This window comes from Rhamphochromis sp. 'chilingali' (genome assembly GCF_963969265.1).
Source record: "Rhamphochromis sp. 'chilingali' genome assembly, chromosome: 16".
NCBI classification, from domain to species: Eukaryota; Metazoa; Chordata; class Actinopteri; order Cichliformes; family Cichlidae; genus Rhamphochromis; species Rhamphochromis sp. 'chilingali'.
Window position 1 is genome coordinate 16,163,209 of NC_137943.1, and position 23,821 is coordinate 16,187,029.

Sequence of the window (23,821 nt, forward strand, 5' to 3'; positions counted from 1 at the left end):
GCACATATTAAACCTGCAAAAGAAACAAGCGTTATTTCTGCTGTCACGACAAAGAACTTCCAAAAAAATTAGAAATAAAACCATCATTTATCAATTCAAAAAACTGGCTTTCCATGTAAAAGGACAACTATTCAAAACGATGATCCACCTAACAGAAGTTTTGGTATGGTGGGTATAATATGTAATATACAGATGCATAGCTAGAATAAATGCACTTTCGTTTTCATGTCACTATAAGCAGAAACTCATTTTTACCTTAGGTTCTGGTGAATTAGGCAAATTACATTAATTTGTGTCTCAAGAGCTACATAATAAAGGCACTAATTGAAAATTTTCCACACTTTACCAGACTGTACACAGTACTACTGTGTTCCTTTTTCTAAGCAATACCTTTTTGTTTTGTTGGTATCAATGAGGGGAATTATTCCAGCATGAAACTACATGCTCTTATATTCTTTTTGTTCCTGTTCCTGTTCCTTCATCGCTAATGGGCAATTACTTCTGACCCAATGCTGAGGCTGTGTTATTGCACCAACCCCACAATTGATTGGTTGCCCATAGAACTGAGCTTCCACAAGCACTTTAAGGTTAGATTTCCCTGTTTAAATAATGGATTGCAAGTCCATGAAAAGAAACTGCACAAAAAATAAAAAGGTTGAGATTGCTGTTATTGGAGGGGACTCTCAGTGGAGATGAGAGGGGAACTGACTCCACACAAGACTCCAGAGAGTGAGCTAGTTATTTGAGCTAGAAATGGTTAGATCATCTATTTCTACTCCGGCCTTTTTTTTTTTTTTGTCAAGTCAGTGTTTGTGCTGACGACTATGGTCAACCAACACAACATTTTAGGCCACAGTCTCACAGTCCTAGAGATCGATTGGCAATCCTCTGGTAACCACTGGTTCAGACGGAAAAATGTATATTACACAAAGATTTGTGAGTAGTTTGCTGCACCTAAAACCTCTTTACTAGCAGATTACTGCATGCGCCTGTATTTTGTATGGAATATGCTGATATATCTGCAAACACTTGCCACACGGTAATGAAACGGTAATGAAACCTCCTCCCGCAATGAGTGTTCACAGAGAAATTGTATCTTCCACACAAAATACGGGCAAGCACAGCAAACTTACGAGTGTCCAAAAAATGGCAAAGAGGTTTTCTTTGTAGGGGTTACCTACTGGTCTGGAGACCTGTGGGATCGAGGCCTCACAGATTCATACTACTGTCAACTCTTGTTAAGCTACAGACCCCAGTAATTTCCTCTTAGTATAGGCTGAATTCACTAGCTTCCATAACAATACTAGGCATACATTTAGACATTGAGCTTAGGCAGTGCACTATGAAACAAAGCGGGAAAACAAAAACAACACAAATAGAACAAAAACAGGCTTCAACACTGGATGAAATTTCAAACATCAGTATTGACCAGAATTTCGAAGTCCCTGCACTGCTGCTAAGTAGTGCATTTCCATCAGAGAGAGATGAGATGATTATCTTAGCTGGAAATGTACTAGAGAAGGAAGTCTGGAGGATTGTAGGAATTAGTGGTCTTTGTAGAGCAATTTCTACAGTGAGACCATTGTCTGTACATGAACATGCGTGTTTGTGGTGACTTCCACTAACACAAGCCACAATAACCCTCATACTAACATTCCAGTTATTCTGCACCAAGTGTGCAGAAGCCTGAGGTAAATAATGGGGAAAGAGGCAAAGTTACGCTACACGGAGAAAAGACTGACAAGGATCAGTGTAAGTTTACATCCATTAAAGACTATGAGACTGTCAGCGCTAGAGGACAGGCAAGGTTATTTGGTTCATTTGAATTAAAATTCCTGCACTGCATAGGAACACAAGTGCATGGCATGCTCATGCACATGCCACACATGCCAACAGCATGATTAGTGAGTCAGGATTTAACACGAATAAACAAATAATTAATGTAAACATGAAGCAAAACTAGCATCAAGATGAAGTCTGTTAACAGGCTTGAAATGATCCAATCTTCATGTCAAGAATTATGACAGTGACGAGAGCTACTCGCCTATCGATAAGACTCTGAGACCAAGACGTTCAGGAGCCCGCAGTCCAGTAACAAAGAAGGGTTGTTAGGTCAATGTACAACCAGGAGCATGTTCAGTGGACTTATGAATATTCAGCACAAATGGCTCGGTCTGACTGTAGTATTGTAACCGAGTACTCTATCAAGGCCACGTGGCTTCAAGGTGATGACAATGTGTAGTTTGTTTTTATTTTGCTTATTATAATTATTTTGTTGTGTTTTTGTTTTTATATTGCAGACCAATACATAAGTATTGTGTGTCACAAACACATAAGTTTAAGAAAAGATAGACAAAAAAAACATACTTAGGACATTTTTTTTCAGTGAAATAATTTAACATTAAATATATTGCGTGTACCAATCTCAATGGGCAGTCTTAGCATTTGATTTAAGTGATTTTGTCCAGTACATGATGGACATCAGAGGAATCAGCTTTTAATTAGACTGTTGACCATGATTTTCGGCCTAACTGGATTTTATTCTAAATTTGCATGATCTGTTAGCAAACTGAGCCCCTGATTTATTGATAATTGTACTTACTTAAGAGAAGCGAATATCGGATAAATCAAAGTCGCTGATCAGCCGATCACTTTAATTATTTACAAGATAAACAAGAGAGTCTATCTTATGCATTTAAAGCATTGAATACACAGATTACAATTTATTTGTAAAGAGAATTATAATATTGAGAAATGGTGTAAAAATTTGAAACTAAATTAAGAGTTTACATCAACCTAAGCACAGCCTTTTAACTTCTGCCCTGTTATTTTCATTCGAAAGTCATCCAATCTTTGGCAAGGACTTTGTGTGTTTGTTATGATGTGCGTTAGTGTGTAGGTGGGTTTTGCGCAGGACATGGTGCAATGTGAGAAGGATACAGTAGACACAGTCACACACAGTGTGCTTTGTAGATATGTGGCACTTATATCTGTTTATTGATCAGACCAGATAAGATAAGATAAGATAACCTTTATTAGTCCCACACGTGGGAAATTTGTTGTCTAATTACTGATACGTTAGTTATAAAAAATTACGAGAAGAAAAGATAAGAAAGAAAGAAACTCAGATTGAGCAGAGCTGCTGTAACAGGCTGCCGCACACGGGGGGCGCCGGAAGATGTGGGTAAATCAATCTTATCTGAGCTCCACACACTTTCCAACTAACCCCGAGAGGCAGGCCAACCAATACTTTGCCACACCGAGAGCCTCAAGCCACTCGCATTATCGTCAGACACCTTGAGCAAATCTTCTGTTTGTATATGTGCGTGTCAGAAAAACAAGGTGCATTAGAGGGCACGCAAAAACAGAAAGTGACAGCTTGAACTAAAAGCCCATTCAACCTTCCTTTTAGATATGAGCTATTATCTATTCCTCAGAATGTATTCATCAGCACATCGCACTGAGGCAGAATCAAACCTTTTGTCATCTGAAAGGTAGGATGGACAAAAGGCTGACATTCACAGCAGATTACAACTCAATGCTAATGTATCTTTTTAGTTCCCTGGAGGTAGATGTGATTAAGGAAAAAGTATGGTGTATCATAAGCTGCAAAACATGAAACACAATCAATTCAGCCATTACACTAGAGTGGAAGACCTGTGACCAAAGGTAACATGATGCCCTGTTGTATGTGATACCAAAACAGAATAAATTAATGCCAACAGACTAAGGTGAATTGATCTGTTCTATTCCGAGGAGTCCATCTCTTTAAAAGATTGAATAATGAAAAAGAAAGAAAAATGTACGTAGGGCCCAGTAAGTCCTGATAATACACTCTCATAGCAACCATGGTGTTTTTTTTACAGAAAAAGATCAATCCACTTACCTCGGCAGACATTGCCATTGTCAGGTTCAAACCCAGCTTTGCAAGTGCAGCTACCGATAGGAACCATCCACTCTCCATCTCCGTTACAGTAGAGCTTTATAGGGACATCTACTTCCTCTGAGTTTGCGATGCAGGTCCCTCTAGCAATGACCAGGGAAGTGCTTTCAGCCCCTGTCATGGTCTCTGGAAAGACTGCAAAGTTCTGAACCACACTTGGACACTTCTTATAAAATACCCTGACTGACAGAAGAGACATACAGGCCCCATAGTCCTGAAAGGCCAGGTAGAAGCCATTTTTAGACAGCGGACCAAAGCTTCGCACCTCTGTGTTAACTTTCATCAGGCGTCCGCCAAAGTCCACCTGTGAGAAGCTTTCATCAGCAGCAATGGTGTCCACTTTGAGGTAGGGGGCCTCCATCCAGAAGACTGTGCCTTTAGTGGCAATGACAGCATCGTTTTCATAATAGTAGAGATTAAACGTCTCCTTGCAGGAACCGGGGACATTTGGGATGGAGCTGCAGTCGCGCACGGTGAATCGTATCTCCACATAGATGCGCTGTGCTCCGCGGCGATCAATGAAGGTTGTGAGGAGCCAGTTGTTTTGACTTGGTTCGAAGACATTGCACACCTGGTACGTCCTGATGGTGTTGAGGTTTTCGTCATAGCCACTCACCTCCTCCCACTATAGAAAGACAGAGAAGAGAGAAAGAAGTCCACATGGCTGATAAGTAATTATCTGCTATAAGGCTGCAGTGCTCACTCTTTTTTGATAGAGAATGCTAATATTGGCAGAGCCACGGAGAATTCATACACATATCAGTAATTTCCCTAAGGCACTAACTTGAGTCCTCTTCCTGGACTGAGAAAAATGCATCAGCTTATTGGGGCTTGTTAATCCACTGATGACACACAAATGTATTACTTTAAAAAAAATTTAATTCCTCAAGTGCAAAGCAACAATTTATTGTCTTGTTTATCAAGTAGGCTCACAGCTGTAGGATGTGCACTCCCACTGCATAAGCGCAAACCAAGGCATGATTTTGGATGCAATACCGTTTTCTGTCGATGCCAAGTTTCGCTGGGCATTGAGTCGATACGTTACAAAATATAGTGTGTAACAAATTCAAGATTAAGCACTGCTGAATTACAATTAGACAGACAGGCAGGGACTTCACGAGAGCCAAGGATGGATGGAAAGCCATTTGAGTGCATACTGAACTGAATTTCACTGCAGGCCATTTCTTGCAGGTGTGACCCAGAAAGGGTCTTGGATGAGCATCAGAAGCCCCTTGGGGAATTAACTCAGTGCACCAAATCATGCTAAAAACGTGCCATTAACATTTGGCTGGATTCACTGAGAATCAGGCAGAGAAATCACAGAAAAAAAAATAGAAGAAGCTTGCTTTGAAATCATCTGAGTGACCGTCCAGCTGTGCAAAAGCTGGCCTTGCAAAAATTGTTAGTGGCATTCCACTGATATTCAGTGTGCAATATTTGAATTAGTTACAGTATTTTTAAGAGGAATGTATTATTCTTTAGCATACAGCAGCAGAGCTCACAGACCAAAAAAAAAAGAGTTACATAAAAGCACCAGTGAATTCAAATGAATATTTTGTGGAATATTTTGAGAAAATGATCTGAAACACTTTTTCATTTTTTTATTTTCCTTGGATCAATTTCAATCTTTATAATAATACAATGCTTTTTGCTTCCATTTAAAGCAACTGCTTGGCACAAAGATTTATTTCTCCAAAGTTCCCAACACCAATGATCCAAACAGCTGAAGGCGAGAAGTTAATGAGGTCTATAGTGGACTGAGTGGGCCTCAAGTCAGTTCATGTTTCTTATGTGCATATATCTCCCTGTGCTTCCTCCTTCTTATGACCTTTAAAACTCCAGCTGCTCAATCAAGCTTAATAGAGAGGAGAAGATATTGGCTCTTCACACACAGCCGCAACATCCAGTCAAATGATGGAAAAAAGTCCATAAAATGATGCAAGGCGAGATAGAGCTGATAAATGTGAGCCGTCGAATTTTGCTGTTTGAAAACCAGCGCAGGTAATAAAACCATTTGGCACAAAGAATATGTGGAAACATCTGGCAACAAACAAAAAAATGGTTGGGTCTAGTAAGGGCATGTAGAGGATGGAGTGGGAAGGCACGTGAGGAACAGTGGCACTGCTGACATGATAAACGAGTTTACAGAAATCTGAGGTGCAAATTAAAGCCTTTTTTCACTGCTGCTCCCTGTGTGCCCACTTCACTCTACTCTTCTCCCCCTCTCCTCTCTTCCCCTTGTGCTCTCTTCTCCCGTCTCTGCTCTGTAATGACCATTCATCAGCATTACAGAAACCTGTCCCTTTCAGCGCTGCCTGTTCATTAATACAGCCAGCCCTAGGCTCCTCTGCACCCGTCTGCTCCAGTCTAGGAGGGGGTCCTCACCGCCTCTTGTCTAGCCAAATGACCACCATCTTTCACGCCAGAGAGGAGCCTGAGGCGTCTCCGATAATGCCCATCTAGAGTCTGTCCAGAAATTCATTGGCTCATATAATAATGAACTATATCTTTCTCCTCCTCAGTAGATATGCGGTGTCACGGCTGTTTAAAGACAACCAAAACTAATAATAGGTGCATTAGTTAGTCGAAATCAAACTTTGTGACCCAGTTCCCTCTTTGCTCTTTTCAGTGCTTTGTTATACCTGTGTGTTTATGTGTGCTTGGAAAAGGTGCTGCTGATAATTTGATGGTTTAGCAACCACATATTGATTTGCTAGCTGTTGTTTTGCTGCACAAAGCTTGAGGCAAAACATTTGATTATTTTGAGCATTAAAACTGGTATATAACTAATATTTGGCATCTCTTTAACCTTATCCTAGGACCTGACGTCCACATCACACCACATTTTGGGTTATATCAATTTTGCTCTACATGGGCCTGATATCCACTTAGGAGAACATTATACTGCTACTGTTCTATCAAAATTTTAAACGAATATCCTCATATGTGGCTCTCATTTTTCTTAAAAACAAAAATAAGGTAAAAAAACAAACAACAACTGGTAATTCTTTGTTTTTACATTCATCGGGCCCCAATATGCCCAAATATCAAAGAGAAATTAAAAATGCATGTCATGGAAGAGTTCTGGTCTTAGGAGGATAATTTTCCCACTATTTTCAGAGATGTGACGCATACACTCAGGAACAAAGTCATGTTAATATGGTGTCTCGGCCCCCACTGTTACAGTATTTCTATGCTTTCTGTGCTTTTTAAATAATTTAAGCCAAATGTATCTGCCTCGTGGCATCTGTGTATTCTTGCCAGAGGCTCTTTCTCAGACCACCAATAAATACAAATGTTACTTTTTCGAATAGAATCGAGCCATACATCTAAACACCTGTTCTAGTCACAGAAATGCATATCAGAATTAAGCGTGCACATAAAAATAAATAAATCAAATGAACATCGAGAGCAGAAGAAGACCACACTAGGCGCCACTCCTGTCACCTAAGAACAGAAGTTACCTTTGTCCAGTTCACACTGGTCAGTGGAAAAATGTTGCCTGGCCTGATGAGTCTTGATTTGTGCTGCAACATTGCGTCGGTAGGTTGAGAATTTGGTGTAAACAACATAAAAGCATTGATTCATTTTGCCCTGTATCAATAGTTCATGCTGGTGTTGGTGTTGGCAGCAAAGTGAGTTCACTTGCTCGCCCTGCCCATGCCTTTATGACCACAGTGTACCCATGTTGGTGCCTGCTTCTGGGGAGAAAAGGCATCACGTCGCAAAAAATCATTAAATCATCTCTGTCCGTTTTTGTTTTTTTCAACATGACTATGAGTTTGCTGTACTCAAATGGCCTTTGAGTCACCAGATCTCAATCCAATGGAACAACTTTGCGATGTAGTGCAACAGGAAAGTCGCATCATGGGTGTCCAGCTGACAAATCTGCAGCAACTGTGTGATGCTATAATGTCAATATGGACCAAAAGCTCTGCATGCGATGGCATCGCATGCAGTCGTTTATGGAGTTTAATTCTGTTAATGTCCACTGATGTTTTTATATCCGGAGTATTTGCATGCACATGCCAATTTTCACTTACTAGCGTGTTTATGTGCCTCTATAAAATGAGCTCACTCCCAGTTAGTTTTATTTTACACAGTTTTGCATCACCTAATTCATATTTTATCATTACCAACCTAACTGAACTTAAACTTTTTTTGCTGATGAAAAACTGTCAAATACCGAGAGCCTTTTAACTCAACACTTATTTGTAAGCCAATTAAAGTAACCACCGGCACCCCTCTAATAGCTTTGCTTTTACCATTAATATAGGAGACACTTGTCCCCTGCCCCTGATTGTCAAGTGTGGCTATTGTGCGTGTCATTATTGCTGCTCTGTTTTATGGGCAGTAGCAAGGAGATGGAGGAGCTATGGATTCATAGAGCTCTTAATGTTTGTGTTAATGACCAGTTACAGCTGGCTGAGCTGGAGAAGAGAGGGTTGAGAAAAGGGGGGGGAAAAAAAATACAGAGTGATAAATAAAAGAAAAAAACAGGAATGGGGAGGAATCAGGAAAAAGGGGGAGGGTTGAGAGGGTGGGGGTAATGTATTCAGACTGATGTTCCCCTTCCCACAGCCTCAGCTCACTGCCATCAAGCCATCAATACTCTGCCCTCATAAAAACCATCCATCACATTGATCTCTTGCCATTATCCTCAAAGACTAAAATAACACAGAGCAGCTCAGATGGCCACAGTCTTGCTCTGGAGGACTACAGCATCCAATATTGGGCTGGGGACAAGCAGAGATGGGAGGAATAACCAATCAGAACAAGGATGTAACATCTGTGGAAAATAATGGGCCAAATGGGCTGGAGTAATGAGTCATTTGGAGGAGGCATGGTTGGGGCAGTATAAGAAGATACCTTAAGGAAATGAGAAACTTATTTTTTTATAGAATGGAAACTAAATCTTAATGTAGTTCCTAGACCACCGGTCATGACAGGAATTTTGTAATGTTGAATAGAGTCTCAGAAGTCTCAGAACTTTATTTCCGCACAATTCAGCATTTGTGATGCTGCCAATATTGAAAAATAATTAGCAGTTATTGAAATACATTTTTTATGTGACAGACAGTGAGCAAACTGCGATTGGGTGACGCATTAAAACAGGTGTAAACTTCATTTTGTAATCATTCCAATGTTGCAAATATCGGAGAAAACACATTGACCAGCTAGATTCGAATATCTGATCTCTAATTGAGAGCCATGTGTTTAGCCCCTCTGCAGTATTCACCTTCTCTCCCTCACTCTCTGTGAGTCTATGTAAAGTTGTTTTCAGACACACAGTGCAACCCTGACCTTTACATAAACCAACAGAGGTGGTTGTAAGAACACAGACAGGGGGATCGTCAGGTTTGTAATAGAAATTCTGTGTACGATGTCCAATTGCACCCATTCGTAATGACTGGCCATCCTGTGTTATGTCTCCTGCACACTCTGCCCAGACAGCACTCTTGCCCTAAACAAAAAAAGGGACATTTCCAGTTGTGTTCTACCCCACCTTAATTTTCCCGACACTGTCTATAATTCATGTGTGGATTTAGGATTTACTGAGCATCATTCCCCTATTTGCTTCAGGAGCTTTGCTGCATACGTACAACCCACAGAGGTTTTATCATGACTCCACCGTACCTCTACCTTCAGTTTTAAAATTGGACATTTGGTATGAGTAGGTCGGGTTGCGACTCTGACACACACGCACAAAGGGAGAACTTGACTACTTTTAGATCATCATTCAGCATCAGTCAATTCACACGAGCAGAAGATGTGAGCAGAGAAGCACATATTCAGCTGATCTTTAACCTCCAGCCTGCTGTCTGATTCTCAGTGGAGTCACACTCACAAACTGCTTTTCAAATCTATCAGCACGAGTTAATACAGCTCCATGCTCAGACATACTGCACACAGATGGGTGATGAGCAGCTCAGAGCATTTCCACATTTATATCTCCACAGCCTTGAAAGGTCTACAAAATGCCACTGCAAATAGTAGATGAGTGTCTGGCAACTATTTCTTGAATGTCCATCAAAACAGCCATTACTCAGTCTGCCGATGGGCTTTTACAGCAGGACCCAAGGCAAGAGATGTAGAAAGCTACAATCAAATGGAGCCACTTCAACACCACTGTGTTCCCCTAAACTTTTAACCCGACTCCACTTGTTGATGCAGTTTACAACAGTTTTTTTTGTTTGTTTGTTTTAGCCCTTTTCAGTTAATGCCTTTGGTGTTGAAGTTAGCATTTGAAGTAATTTAGTTGATGAGGTTCTTTTTTTTTTTTAAGTGTTACCCAAATAATCCTAGGACTAAATTATGCTTGGATGCTTTGTTGAAGTCTACACCCTCAAGCGCCTATAGGCTGAAATGTTTTTGAGCACTTTCTAACAACGAGTTGTCCGTTCATCTATCATCTGAAACGTGTGGGTGGAGGCAAGCATGAGACTGATTTTATTACTACAAGCTCGGGATGGGCATTTCAGTAATGAGCCTATTTGTTATTCATGACAACACAATATTGAACTAAAGGAGGGAAAGTGTACCTATAAAGATTTTTCTTTAATAATTACCCCTGAATACATCCTGGCTGTTGATAAAAAGAGAGGGAAAGAAAAAAGAAATGGTATGCGTGCGGGTGAAATTCACATTGACAGGTCTGTAAAGGCGAAGGTCTCAGAAGGACAGTGGATTATAGGTGGACATGAGAAGCTGAGATAGGGATTGAACTCTTTATGCCCCTTCTGAAAGACACTCTTCTCATTTTGCAAAGCTCACTGCCGACAGTAATCACAATCCAGATAGTATTTTTTTCTTCCCAAAGGTGGTTTCAAATCCCTCTGCGTTAATGAGGATATTTGCATTTCAACCTTTGGGTCTTTTCCTTGAAGTCAATAGAATGGACATTTCATGTAAACTAACAGTGGTCCGTCTTGGCACCTTTATTCACTCCTTCCTACACAAACTTTGAGACACATGCTCATAATCTCCTGCAAAATCACTTATTTCGAACGCTTTACCTCATCCGACACCTCACACACACACACGGCCAGGCTGCAGCCCCTAAAATATGCAGTGGCATGATTGCTATTATCATTTCTGATCAGCTGTGTTATTGAATGGATGCTGCTGTCAGGGCAGTTGCATAGGAATGATTATTTTGCGGGGCATCTGAGGCCTAGTTCCGCTTGGCTGAATGTGATGGATGGGGAGGAAATGGTGATGTCTGAAACACTCCCAGTCCTGCCAGATCTCAGCCACTCTATAATTACAGTCACACAGTTTGACTGAGCCCAAGCAGAACTTGGTCTGTCTGGCTGGCTAAAGCAAAATGAGTCTCGTTGAAAATCTGCTCCCTTGCCACGCCCATACCCTGATCAATACATTTACTGGACTTGAGGTTTGAAGCAAGTAAGTTCATGTTGCAGTTGCTGAGTGTAAACCAAACAATTCAACAACTGGAGATAGTGAGACCGCGCCTCAAACACTCCTTTTCGGTCGTAAGTCTGTAAATTCTTCTTTGAGCCACCATTCATTCCCCTGTTTTATTAGCTTCCTCTAAAGGTATCAATGGGATCTGTCAGGACGACGAACCACCGCCAGACCTCAACGAGGTCTCTTGCTACATTATCAACAAATATTTTTTATTCATATTTGGAGGTTGGGTCCGTGCTAGTGAATTGGACTGTGTGATATTTGTGCTCTGTTGACATATTAGTTACCATTCGGTTTCATTCTCTGCTCCAAATGCTTTTAGTATGTCTTTTGTCTCATTTTCTTATAGAGAGGCACAGAACGTGACTGCACTCTGGACCATTCAGTGAACAACTCACACAGACTGTTCGCTCTCATATTTCTCCATCCAACTTTTAAAATGGAATTATTAACGCTTGCATTTTCAATTATGAGCCAGTTGCTTTAAGCAGTCTGTCTGCTTGGATACAGATGTTTTTAGCTATAACAGTAAACTGAACTCTCCCAGACAGGGTTGCATTGTTTTCAGGTATGCAAATTGGGGTTCAAGTGTCTTTCTCAAGGGCACTTTGGTCCTTAAAATGGTCTGGGATCCAATGGCCAAGCCTGCAATTAACTAACTTTCTGCATTTACTTGGCAACAACCACCCTTCATATAGAAGCCTCTTTTTTGTTTTTAAATATTTAATCATTAAAATAAGTATAATTCCTAAAGACTGGTAGGCAGAACAAGCTGCTTGATGTGGAAAAACAGACATCAATTAAATGTTTTAGATAAATAAATAAATAAATTAGGATGTGTAATTACAGATTTTTATTTGTCCCATTAAAAAAGTTAATTATTTTTACTCTGTTGTCCTTATGCTTTTAATAATATGTATTGCACTGGAAATTTTTATATTTTGGAATCAACATTTTTTTTAATATATTTTTAATTTTAAATGCTCCAACTTTGACTGATGGATAAAAACAACAAAACCCCCAAAACAGTAATTAGTGCAGCTTTGTGTGTAGTAAATATTAAATTGCTTAATCTCAAAACATTTGTTTGATTAAGATATTCACGCAATTATTCACATAGGAAAGATTTAATAAGCCCAGAGATAAATCAGCAAGTGGTCTGGAAACCTTCATTAATTCAACTAGACGTGTAAAAGCACAAAAAGAAGGTTAAGGTTATTGCGCTGAAGCATAAAACTGTTTTTTGAATACTTTTCTAGCACAATGCACCTGTTAACACCCACTCAGGTGCCTTGAGACAAACCATGAAGCTGACACTGCCTCAGCACGACTTTAGGTTACCAGTAGCAACATTACCTTGAGTCACCCTGTGTAAAAGGTTCAAGCAGTGTTTAGCTGAAATCTGACAACCTATGTATATTTGCATGCATAGGGAAAGAAACGAAAAGTTGAAAAGTAATGGAACTGGGGTGACAGAAAAATACATTTGCAACAGAATGTGAAGAGCAAAAATATGACAGGAAAAGAAGGACAAAAACATCCTTTTTGTGGCCTAAATCACTGCTTTCAGTATGTCTCACGATCGTAACTCATGGAAGCCTCAAAGCCCCTCCTTTACAGCACACAGGACAAAGTCTGAACATTGGGCTTTTTCAACATTTCAGCAGCGGAACTGCTCCATAAATATCACAGCAAGTGCAAAACATACATTTGCATTCCTTTACTCGCCTGAGGAGCACGCCATCCTCTCCAAAAATCACCAAGCGCCTTTCATGTATGTTAAGTTTTCACTTTGATCTTCAATTTTACAGCTATTAAAGAATAAAGTGTTCATAAATGTGTTATTCTGAGTTTTTCTCCTGAATTTTATCGCACACCTGCAGCATCACACAGCACCACGAGCTTTTTGCAAAGTGAGGCAGTTTCATGTCTTTAAGCATAAAATATAGCATGTATGTGTGTTACGTACTTATAAAAAATTAGCATCTATAGACAGGATCAACCACGATTTAACAGAAAATGTATTTCACTTCTGGCAGGTGAGCTGTCCTTTTTAAATTTTCTTTTGTTCACTGAAGTATGTATGAATGCCTTTCCATAGGATGTGACATTCCTAACTATCATAGCAAATATCAAAATGTTCAGGTTAAGAAAACTGAGATTATATTTCACTTGAAGGCCGCCAAATCTCTCACATAACATAATATTCCTTGAATGAAATGAGAGAATATTGTCTCTTAAACAGACTGATGATGAATTAAGGGCTGCTAATGATTTGAGATGTACATTCTGCATGTGTGTTTGTGTGTATATAAATCCTACATAGCACGACACCTACCAGCCTTATCATCCATACAGAAAGATACAAAAAGATAGGGAGGGGGTGGGGCAGGGTAGGGTGGGGTAGTTGCGTTGTGCGGTTCGTGGTTAGATGCAGATCGTGAAAAGACGGAATCGACGCTTTGAGACAGACAAGCTGAAGTGAAGAAAGGCAGCGGGAAAAAAAAGTCAGAAGCAGTCAGGGTGAGAAGATGGAATAGAAGAATGGAAGGGTTTACTGCTATTTCTGCCAACTGTAGGACGGCTGAAATAGCAGGTGCTGCAGGTACTGGAGCAAACACATAATCACTCCCACACATACAAGCCAAACTCAAGGCGCTCCTGCATACTCCTCCAAATTCATACCAAATTTAAGATTTAAGAGTCATTTCTCCTTTCTTTTCTGTCCCACTTCTATTCCTTTGTTCTTTTATTTATTCTTAGACAAAAGGAAAAAAATGTCCTTGGTTTCCAAAAAACATCCAAGTCACTTCCTACATTTATGCAGAGGGAATCCAAAGGATGGAAATCAATAATTGAGGCAGCCACATGTTATTTCATTCCAAAAGGGAATATTTAAAAATGGTGGAAAGGTGAAAAAATAATAATGGGAGGGAGAAATATTATGGAATTATGGCATACAGTTCCCAAACAGTGTATCGTTTTTATCTTTCTGTGACCAAACGTAGACGCTGTTGTCTTGACCAAGTCTCATTTGCGTACAGAAAATATTGAGAGGTAACGCTGGATAAGACTTTTAAGAAAACACAAACGCACAAATGCCCAAGCAAAGACTTACATCCACGCAAAACCCTCCGACAGAGAGCCATGAATGCACTGTGATCCGAGTGATTCGTTGTATTACCATTCCAGTCTTCACGCTGGGCAGATATGCCCGCATCTGAGCTCAGAGCAAATTCAGATGTCTGGCTTCACAACTAAATCACACTCCGTAATCTTGGAGGTAAAATGAAACAGGTCTCCCACTGGTATGGCAATGTCTACTATATGTATGTGTGCGCATTTGCACAAATGTGCACGTGCATCCAATTTTTTTCAACCATATTCCCAAAGAGTTTATAAAGAGTTATGTGGGTGAATGTGTAATGATGAGCATGTGCTTATGTCCGGTTAAATTGACATCCAGCATGTGTGTGTGTGTGCACGCACAGGTATGTGGGTCTCCGTGTATGTAATGAAGGCACTCTTCTCACCTGGCCTCTGAAGTGAAGCCAGCATGACTCAGTCATTTTTTCCCTTCTTCTCATTCCAGTTCAGCTCGAGCCCACTAAGTTCAGAGTTCACCTCCATCCCTCTTTCTCTCATTCCTGCACACGCGTCCTTGATCTCCTTTCCCTTCATCATTTCTGACACATATTATCTACATTCAAGCAGCCCCTTTGTCCGTTCCTCTCTGCCATTTTCCCCCCACTTTCCTTATTTAACTTTTCCCTTTGACCTTTGAACCCGATTTTTAAGGTATGAATAAATCAATAATAGAAGCAGTATCGGAAAATATCTCCAAATTGTCCTTCCCGTCAACCACCAAGGTATTTAATTTTTTTTGAGTTAACATGTCACACACTGAATTAGCACCAGACCTTAAACTACATGTGACCCCTTTTTTCTGTTTTTATCCTTTATGAAACCTTAAAACAACTAAATTAGCCAATGACTTAGCATTTTAAATCATTTAAATTCTGCTTAAAGGCTGACCCTGGATACAAGTGTAAGTACTTTCAGTATAGGTATAGATATGACTTTTATCCTTTCTCCTTCAGTGCTGCTTTGGTGTTACGTTCCATGAATTCTCCCCATTTCTTTGACCATCTATATTCAATCATCCCCTTTTCTGTTCTCTCTGCCCTTTTCTCTTTTTCATTTCCCTCACTTTACTTTTCCCTCCTGTGTTCCCTTATCTCCATTGACCCAGTGTTTGTCTGTCTTTCAGGGTATGAATAATTGAGGTATATTGAGTCTGGTCAGCAGATGGTGAAATGGCCGTTATGGATCTATCTGTGCTCTTTAGGAAATGCTGAGTGTATGCTGACACCTGTGCAGTTAAGGTCCGCAGGAGCGTTGCCGAAGCACCGAACACAACAGGGGGGAGCATATAGGGCACGCCCAAAAATGGTACTCCTCTTCCAGCACCTGTGCATGCTCACATATGCAGGTGCAGATATACAACACTCTCAGCCACTCAAATTTATGCCTGAGCACACACAATCTCACATGTGGAAGAACAAGAGAGAGTAAATCCAAACAAACATATTATGATGAGTTCCACTCCTTCTCCAAACCATCTTATGCTCCTGCCACAACAATAGAGAGGGGCGCTTCCAAACTCTCCTCGTTATCTCACGCCGTCTGTCTCACGCCCCATTTTACGCTGCCTTGGTGGTCCCGAATCCTCAATGCACTACAGCTTGAGAAAAGACATTTAAATGTTTTTCACTACATTTTCCACAATTTCATAACACGGAAACACGGGGGAACTATAAAAACGGGTGGACACAACTGGGACATTGTTACCTTCAGTGATTCTTTAAGTCACTGAAGGTGAAAAATAAAAAAAAAGAGTACATTTTCTGTTGGCATAACAGCAAATAAATGTACCGTGTTAAATCCACACAGCAAATGATTACCAGCTAGTCAAAGTTCTCGACAGCAAGTAGTTGAAGTATCCCACCGAGGATTTTATACATATTATATGTAAGATTATCTGGGTTAAAGACTAACTAGTAAACAAACTTGAATATTTACCGTTATCTGAGTTTGTTCCACAGATGCAGATATTTAAAGGTAAATGAATCAACCCTCTTTCTATTTCAAATTATGGGCTAATAATAAGCAGAACACTAACTAATTAATTAATAAATGGCATATATTTGCAACAATATTAACCATGCTATTACTGATTGCTATTACAGCTTTCCAGTCTATCATGTCCCCTTGCACACCAACCCCACCTCCACCCACCCACGCAATCACACAGACACACATAGCCCTCTCTTTCCTAAGCCCCTGACAATCCAACCAACCTGGCCTGCCTCACGACAGTTTACAGTACCCACAGCCTTCATCCGTACAGCCACTGCCACCCGCTGATCGCGGGTCCGACCCGCCCAACACCCACCCACCCTTCCTAGGATCTTCCTCTTAAAGCTTGGAGTCAAACTGTGACCTTCCTGACTCACACGAGTTAACCCAAGCATTCTTGAACACAGACACACACAAACACACAGCTGAATGTTGAGGGGCCAAAGGTTTGGCTTTTTTGCCCCATTCACACAGTTGATCCCTCACCCTCTCTCACTCCAGCTTCTTCTAATCCTCCCCCAAACCCCTTCCTGATCCCGGAGCCCCTCGAACATCACTATCACATTTCTTTTTTAGCCGTCTCTCTACTTTAACCCTCTCGCTGCCTCCATACACTCTCCTCTAGTTTCATCCACCCGATCCAAAATGAAAGCAGTCGTGCATCTCTGGTTCCCGTTTTACCAAAATTATTTTAAAAAAATAAAAAATAAATGGCATGAAGTTTAGTATCACATGACTTTGAATTCTCCTTCATTCACCTCACTTTTTTAAGTTACCAGACTAAAACATTTAGGTATTAATGTTTCTCCCAAGCTTGCAGATCTAACTAAATTAAACCATATCCCACTTTTAAAGAAGGTAGAAGATGATCTGGCTAGATGGAAATGTCTATCACTCATGGGAAGGGTTGCCGCTATAAAAATGATGGTCTTACCAAAAATAAATTATTTATTCTCAATGATCCCAACTAAACCGCCACAAGATTGGTTCAGATCTCTAGATTCATGTATGTCCAAATTCCTTTGGAAAAATAAACCCCCACGTATAAGCTTAAAAACACTACAAAAGACCAAGGATAAAGGAGGACTAGAACTGCCTAACTTTCAGCACTACTTCTTAGCCAACAGGCTTCAGTTTATCTCAGGATGGCTAAAACACACCCTCTTAGATGAACCTTGGCTAGATGTAGAACAAGCACTCTGCAATAATCTAGAGATCTCAGACCTACCATTTATCAGCTCAAACATCCAACGACATGAATGCTTTAAAAGCATCAACATCAGCTCTTCTCTGACAGCATGGTGGGAGTTTCTAAAATTGACGGCGTCTTCATTAATCCCATGCAAACGTACACCTATCTGGAACAACCCTGACATATTACAAAACAATAATATGATAAACTTTTCAGATTGGAGTGATAAAGGAATCAAATATTTAGAACATATACTAGAAGGAACAGAATTTATTTCATTTGACGGACTAGTTACACAATATGGGATCAACAAGAAAAGATTTTTAGAATATCAACAAATTAAATCCATAGTAAAAAAGAAATTTAAACCGGGTCAAGTTGAACTACAAACACCACCAAGTGTGGTTCAATTTCTTACTCTTAAACCCCCCAAATTACTATCCAAAATATACAGAATGCTTTCTAAAACAGATGAATCAATATCACTTCCTATTGCAAAATGGGAAGCGGATTTATCAGTTAACTTAGACCTAAACTTCTGGTCTCAGATTTGCTTAAAAACCTTTCATCTAATTAGAAATCCCAGTCTTCAATTAATTCAATACAAAATATTACATAGAGTGCACTATACAGGTCATCGGATGTTCAAGATGGGCTTTACGTCTACCAACAACTGCTCTCACTGCCAAACCAATTCACCGGACAATTATATCCACGCTCTTTGGTTCTGTCCACCAGTTCAGAAGTTTTGGCGCGAGATATGTGAAGACTTATCGAAGTGTCTGAAATGTAACATTCCAACTTCCCCCTTAGTGTGTTTGTTGGGCAGCTTAGATAATGTCACTTCAGAAAAGAATATAGCCCATATGGTTTTCACTGCCCTATGCATAGCCAAGAAAACAGTCCTCATGAACTGGAAAAATAAAAATAATCTTAATTCTAACCAATATAGAAATTATCTATTAGATTACATTAGTCTTGATACAGCCTCTGCCACCACATCAGATCAATTGCTCTGGGCTCCTTTGATCAGCTCCATCACCTAGTGGGGGTGGGGGGTCATAGTTTGGTCCCGCCTTCACTGTTGTGATTGGTGTGGGGGTAGGGACAGGCTTAGGGCGTCGGGGGGTTCCCCGGAGGCATCTTCCTTGGGGGGCTCAACCCGGGGTAGCGGTCATGTCCGGTTAGGGGCTCTGTTGGCTCTCAGGTGACTGTTTCCTCGCGGCTGCGTGCAGCGGGGCTAGGGGAGGGTCTGTGCTGACGGACGTGGGTTACTGACCTGGTAGCCTGGCTGCCCCTGGGTGGGTCCGGGATGGGCGTGAGGTTCTGGGGGCGCTCCGTCTCTGGGCTGGGACCCGGACCGGGCCTCGGGGGGCTTGGGTCCTGGTTGGTGTGTTGCCGGGGTTGTGGGCGGGTGGGTGCATGGGGGCCCAGCCCTGGAGCAGGGTGCCGCCGGTGCATCGAGCCACCTGGGGGGCTCTTCAACTGGTGGGGGAGATTGTCACATCTTGCAGGAGCTTTCCTCTCCTCAGGAGCTCCCTCTGCAGGAGGGGGAGATACAGGAGAGGTGGAGGAAGATCTCAGCCTGGGTGTTTATTGTCTTATGTAGTCTGGAAGATGAGTGGATGGTGGGGTGGGTGCAGTTTTCTCTGTGGTGGGGTTGGGTGGACTGTCCCGGGCTCTGTGGGGCCGGGCGGCGCTGCTGCACTGGGCCCCGGTCTGGATGGGCCTGGGCCCCCTTTCCCTGGCGGGTCGCGGAGTGTGGGGGTGCCTACTGGGGTCAGCGGGGGAGCTGGCCCCAGGGAGGGGTCACTTGCCCCTCCCTTCCTTCCCTCCCCATCTCCAGCTGCCTCCCTCTTCCCGCTCCACCACAACCACCCACACATGCAGGGCCTTGGAGTAGGGGTATGTCACCAGGGTGCAGAGGAGGCTACCCCCCCCTCTGTCCCCTTCTGGCTGCCTCTGCCTCAATTTTATCCCACAACTTAGACATTCACATTACTCACACTCTCATTACACATACATATAGGATCTTGGGGGTGGGCACGATACACGGAGTCCAAAGTACCATCAGGGTGTACACCCCACCCCTGGCATCGTTGCCCACCTCTCAATTTTAAATACACATAGACATTGAGGGCTAGCAGGAGGGACCATGCGCTTACCTGCTGCTCTCTGGCAGGTAGCTCCAAGCCCTCCTGGGTTTTAAATGCACCTTAAAACACACATGCATCAACACTACAATGAGCGGGTGGAGGGAGGTTTGGAGTCTTCTCTCACCCCCATTCTCTGCGACCTGCTGGAGCAGGGGGGCTAGGAGGAGGAGTTGGCCGTCCGACTGCGGTCTGGAGTGTGGAGCCTTCCTGCTGCTGCGGAGTCGGGGCGGTCTGCCTCCCCCAACCGCAGGGAAAAGGGAAACACCACCTGGGTCTGGGTGCAGTTCCCCCCTCCAGGGGCGGGGGCACCTAGACCCGGTTTGTAGAGTACGCTTGGGGAGTGTGATCGTGTGTACAACGTCTCTTTATGTCTGTCTCCACGTTGGTTGAGTGTGGAGTAAGTGCATATGAGAGCATGAGGGTGGGAATGGATGTTTGTATCTGTGTGTGCCTGTATGTCTGTGTCTATATGTCAGGTTGGGTGTCAGGCGCCACCTCTCTGGGGACATCTCAGGCCCTCCAAGGTTTGGAGGCCTATCTCCCCCTACCACCACTTCCCCTGCCAGTGGCGGACCCCCTCAGACATCGGTGCGTTGGTGGTTCTTCGTGTCCGGGGATGGGCGTCCAGGTACACACCAGCTCACTCCTTGGCGGCCGCTTATCGGGGCCTGGAGCCTGGGGCTCGCTCGGGCCACTTCGGAGGTGGGGTGCCCCCGGCCTCTCGGCCTGGGGCTCGGTCACTCAGGCGCAGCTGGCTGCCGGCGGAGCTCACGGGTGCGTCACTGCAACTCCCACTGGCTTCTGCTCCGCGGCTGCTGAGTGAGCCCTCATCTGGGACTCTCCTCAGCTCTTTCTGGGACAGTGGCGCGGCTGCCCCTCTGTTGGTCTTCCTTGGTCTCTTGTGTTCTGGGGGCCTCTGGATGTCTGGAGTTTTGATCTCCTCCACACCTGCTTCATGCCCTGGAGGACGGGGCTGTGGCCCCCCCACACCCTCTAGCAGATTATTACATGAAGGAACCTTTTAAAAAACAAAAAACAAGCGCGTCCATGCTCACAGGTGTACACACGGGTGATCACACCCACAAACTACACCCTTTTTGGCTCCTACCTCAAAGCACACTGTGTTCTGTTATCTTATGTGCTGCACAATAATGTTTAACAATTAGTATTTACTGTCATATTCCCATATATCATTGTGATGTTGTTTATTCTATTACTCTTGTTCTCTTCTGCTTGCTTTCTTTTTTCTTTCTCAGCAGGTGACCCAGGTGATTGATATATGCATTTTTTTTCTCTGCTCATTCTGTTGGTTTTTGTTTTTTGCCCTTCTCCCCCGTCCCTCTTCTCAGCTGTTTCTCTTTCCCTCTTTCTTTCTCCCCTTCTTTCCCCCAGTCAAGTCTGTCCCGTATTCAGTAAGTGAAAATAAAATAAACAATAAAAGGTGAATCAAATGGACCATTACGGCAAGGCTGGGATGGTCAGTTTGGTAAAGTAAATCCGTTGGGCATCTTTCTTTGCCTTTAGACAACAATTCTGAGGGCAAAAGAGCCAAACGGGACAGGCCAAAAAAAAAAAAAAAAAAAAGCTTGTGTTCCTTGAAGTACATCTCGGCAGAACTTCAAGTGTGCCTTGGACCACTCCACGACATTTTTTATGACCCTGTCTTGACATTTTAGACATCAGAATTTGGAGGCGCAGAATGCTTTTCATAGCTTTTACCTACTTTGTAAACATCACTTAGCTCCATTTTCAGATTGTCAGCCATCTACTTAGAGGAGCCCATGACTGCTGGCTCTTCAAACTCAAGGTCTGAGCCAAAGAATTTAACTTCTAAAGCTGTAATCAGTTGAAAATACATAATAACAGTACTTGACTTAGCATTCTTAGTTTGTCATTTACAGCTTAATGATTAAGTGACATTCTGAGACTTTACAAGAGGGAACTTTTTTTCCTTAATTTAATTAATTTAAGTTTATTTAGTTTAAGGGAGAAAAAGTAGTAATGCAATCAGAGTTGAAGAAATACTCACATTTTAATATACTTTTACTGCATGGTTGCCTTTTTGCATTCACCAAAGTCTAAATGTTCCCAACCTTTTTTCATGCGATTACACTCTTCACCATAAATTTAATTGGCTTAACACATTTTTTTTTAATTTACCTAAAACTTATTTTCTATTCTACTTTTTACTACAAGCTATATTCACCCATTCACAGCACTCTTATTCTATTTACTATCTTCACCCCTCACAACCTAAAGTATCTATTGGGCCGGCAATTTGTGTCACAGATTATTGCCCAAGGACACCAAAAAACTGTGTGCTGGAGGAGCAGGGGTAATCAAACCACAAACCTTCCAATTAGTAGTACATCCCACTCTACCACTCAAGCCACAGCTGCCCCAGTAAAACCGAGAGACTGTTGAAAACTGGAACAGAAACTGTGCTTTGGTTAAGTCACTGTGTGTATATGTGTGTGTGTCATTGCTGTTCATGTCTGCTCTTTGTCGCATGGCCACAAGGTTGGGGGATACTTGCCTTTCAGGGACTCCATATTTTATTTATTGTAGGGAGTGTGCATAAGAGCAAGGCAGAGAGCAGAAGGAAAAGGGAGAGGAGAAAAGCATGAGATTGACGCATAAGGATGAAGGTGAGACAGAATGAGCAAAAAAAACTTTAGAATAGACATTTGAAACAATAAAAAAAAAATACTGTAGCGGAAAGGCACATGATGAAAGAATATTATATTGTTTACTCTCCACATTTTTATACCTTCCAAACTAACTTTCTTTATCCAGAAAACTGCTACCATACCACACTGCTGCTATTCCATTATATGTCTGCATGCCTAACTCTGATGTTCTTGCATTTACACAACTGGAACTAATGGCACTGCTTCTGGAGTCCTTCCGAATTAACCCTTTGAGTCAGCCAAGCACACAAATGCACACAGACACACAAATACACTGCTTAAAAACTCCTGAGGGGAAAGTTACTAAAGAAAATTAATGAGTTGTATCAAATAGCTCAGGAACCATGCAGTGTGTGCACTTTAACTCTTGTTGTGTGGTGTCAGAGAAGCAGTTGTTAAGGTTATAAAGAGTAGCAAATTGAGTGCCCAGTTACTGGCTGCACACACAGAGCTAAACTTAGTATACTGTATCTACATGACAATACTTTTCACACCCCTCAGGCTACAGTCTTGGTTTTAAGATTGGCATTTGCAATCTTTATCTATAGCTGTAGCTATGATTGATTCAGCTATGAAAAGCTGCAATAAAACATTGTTTTTGAAGGTTCAGGCTGTTGATAAATTAACTGCATGACACATAAAGAGGTTCGCCTGCAGCTCTCAGAGGTGAGGGTTTTACACGTGGGAATTTATCTGATATTGACTAAGTTATTACATCTCAGCTCGCACAGAAATCTATTAAAAACTGGATTTACATTAATTGTGTGAGTGTGCGTGATAATGAATATTTTCTCACAGTCATGCTGCATCTCTCACGCTCAAGGTCACGGTAGCTGCATAGTGTAATAAGTTCTACCAGTAAACAGTTTGTGTATCCGTCCTACAGCAGGCCTTTCCCTCCCTGAACCTTTACAATAGCAGCAGGATTGAACTACGCTCAACTCAGACAAGTCAGATATGTCTCTGTGTGCCTGGGGGCTTGCTAAACTGAATCTGCTTCGATAGTAACAGCACTGTAGAAGTCTAAACGCAACAAGTCTCACTGGATTTTCTTTCTCTTTTCATATATAAAGATGTGACAATGTCAAGCTGAAAAAGAAATATTTTATTGCACATTAGCACATTCAGAGTTAAAAGTTTAGTATGAGACCAATAGCTCCTGTCTCAAAACAGTTAGAAATACTTTTTGTTTGTTTGTTTGCTTTCTTTTGACAAAGTGTGTAATTCCAAATCTCAGGCATAAAGCAGCGGATGAGTCTCACATGTGACA

The 23,821-nt window shown here is 41.9% G+C and overlaps 1 protein-coding gene across 2 annotated transcripts in view; it reads right to left on the reverse strand.

The window, feature by feature from the left end:
* Nucleotides 1–23,821, reverse strand: part of ephb1 (EPH receptor B1) — a 182,647-nt gene that overhangs the window by 99,266 nt on the left and 59,560 nt on the right. For both annotated transcript variants that reach the window (XM_080861417.1, XM_080861416.1), the window contains exon 3: nucleotides 3,887–4,568. In XM_080861417.1, coding sequence (XP_080717543.1) covers nucleotides 3,887–4,568 — 682 coding nt within the window. The remainder of the gene's footprint in view (nucleotides 1–3,886; nucleotides 4,569–23,821) is intronic.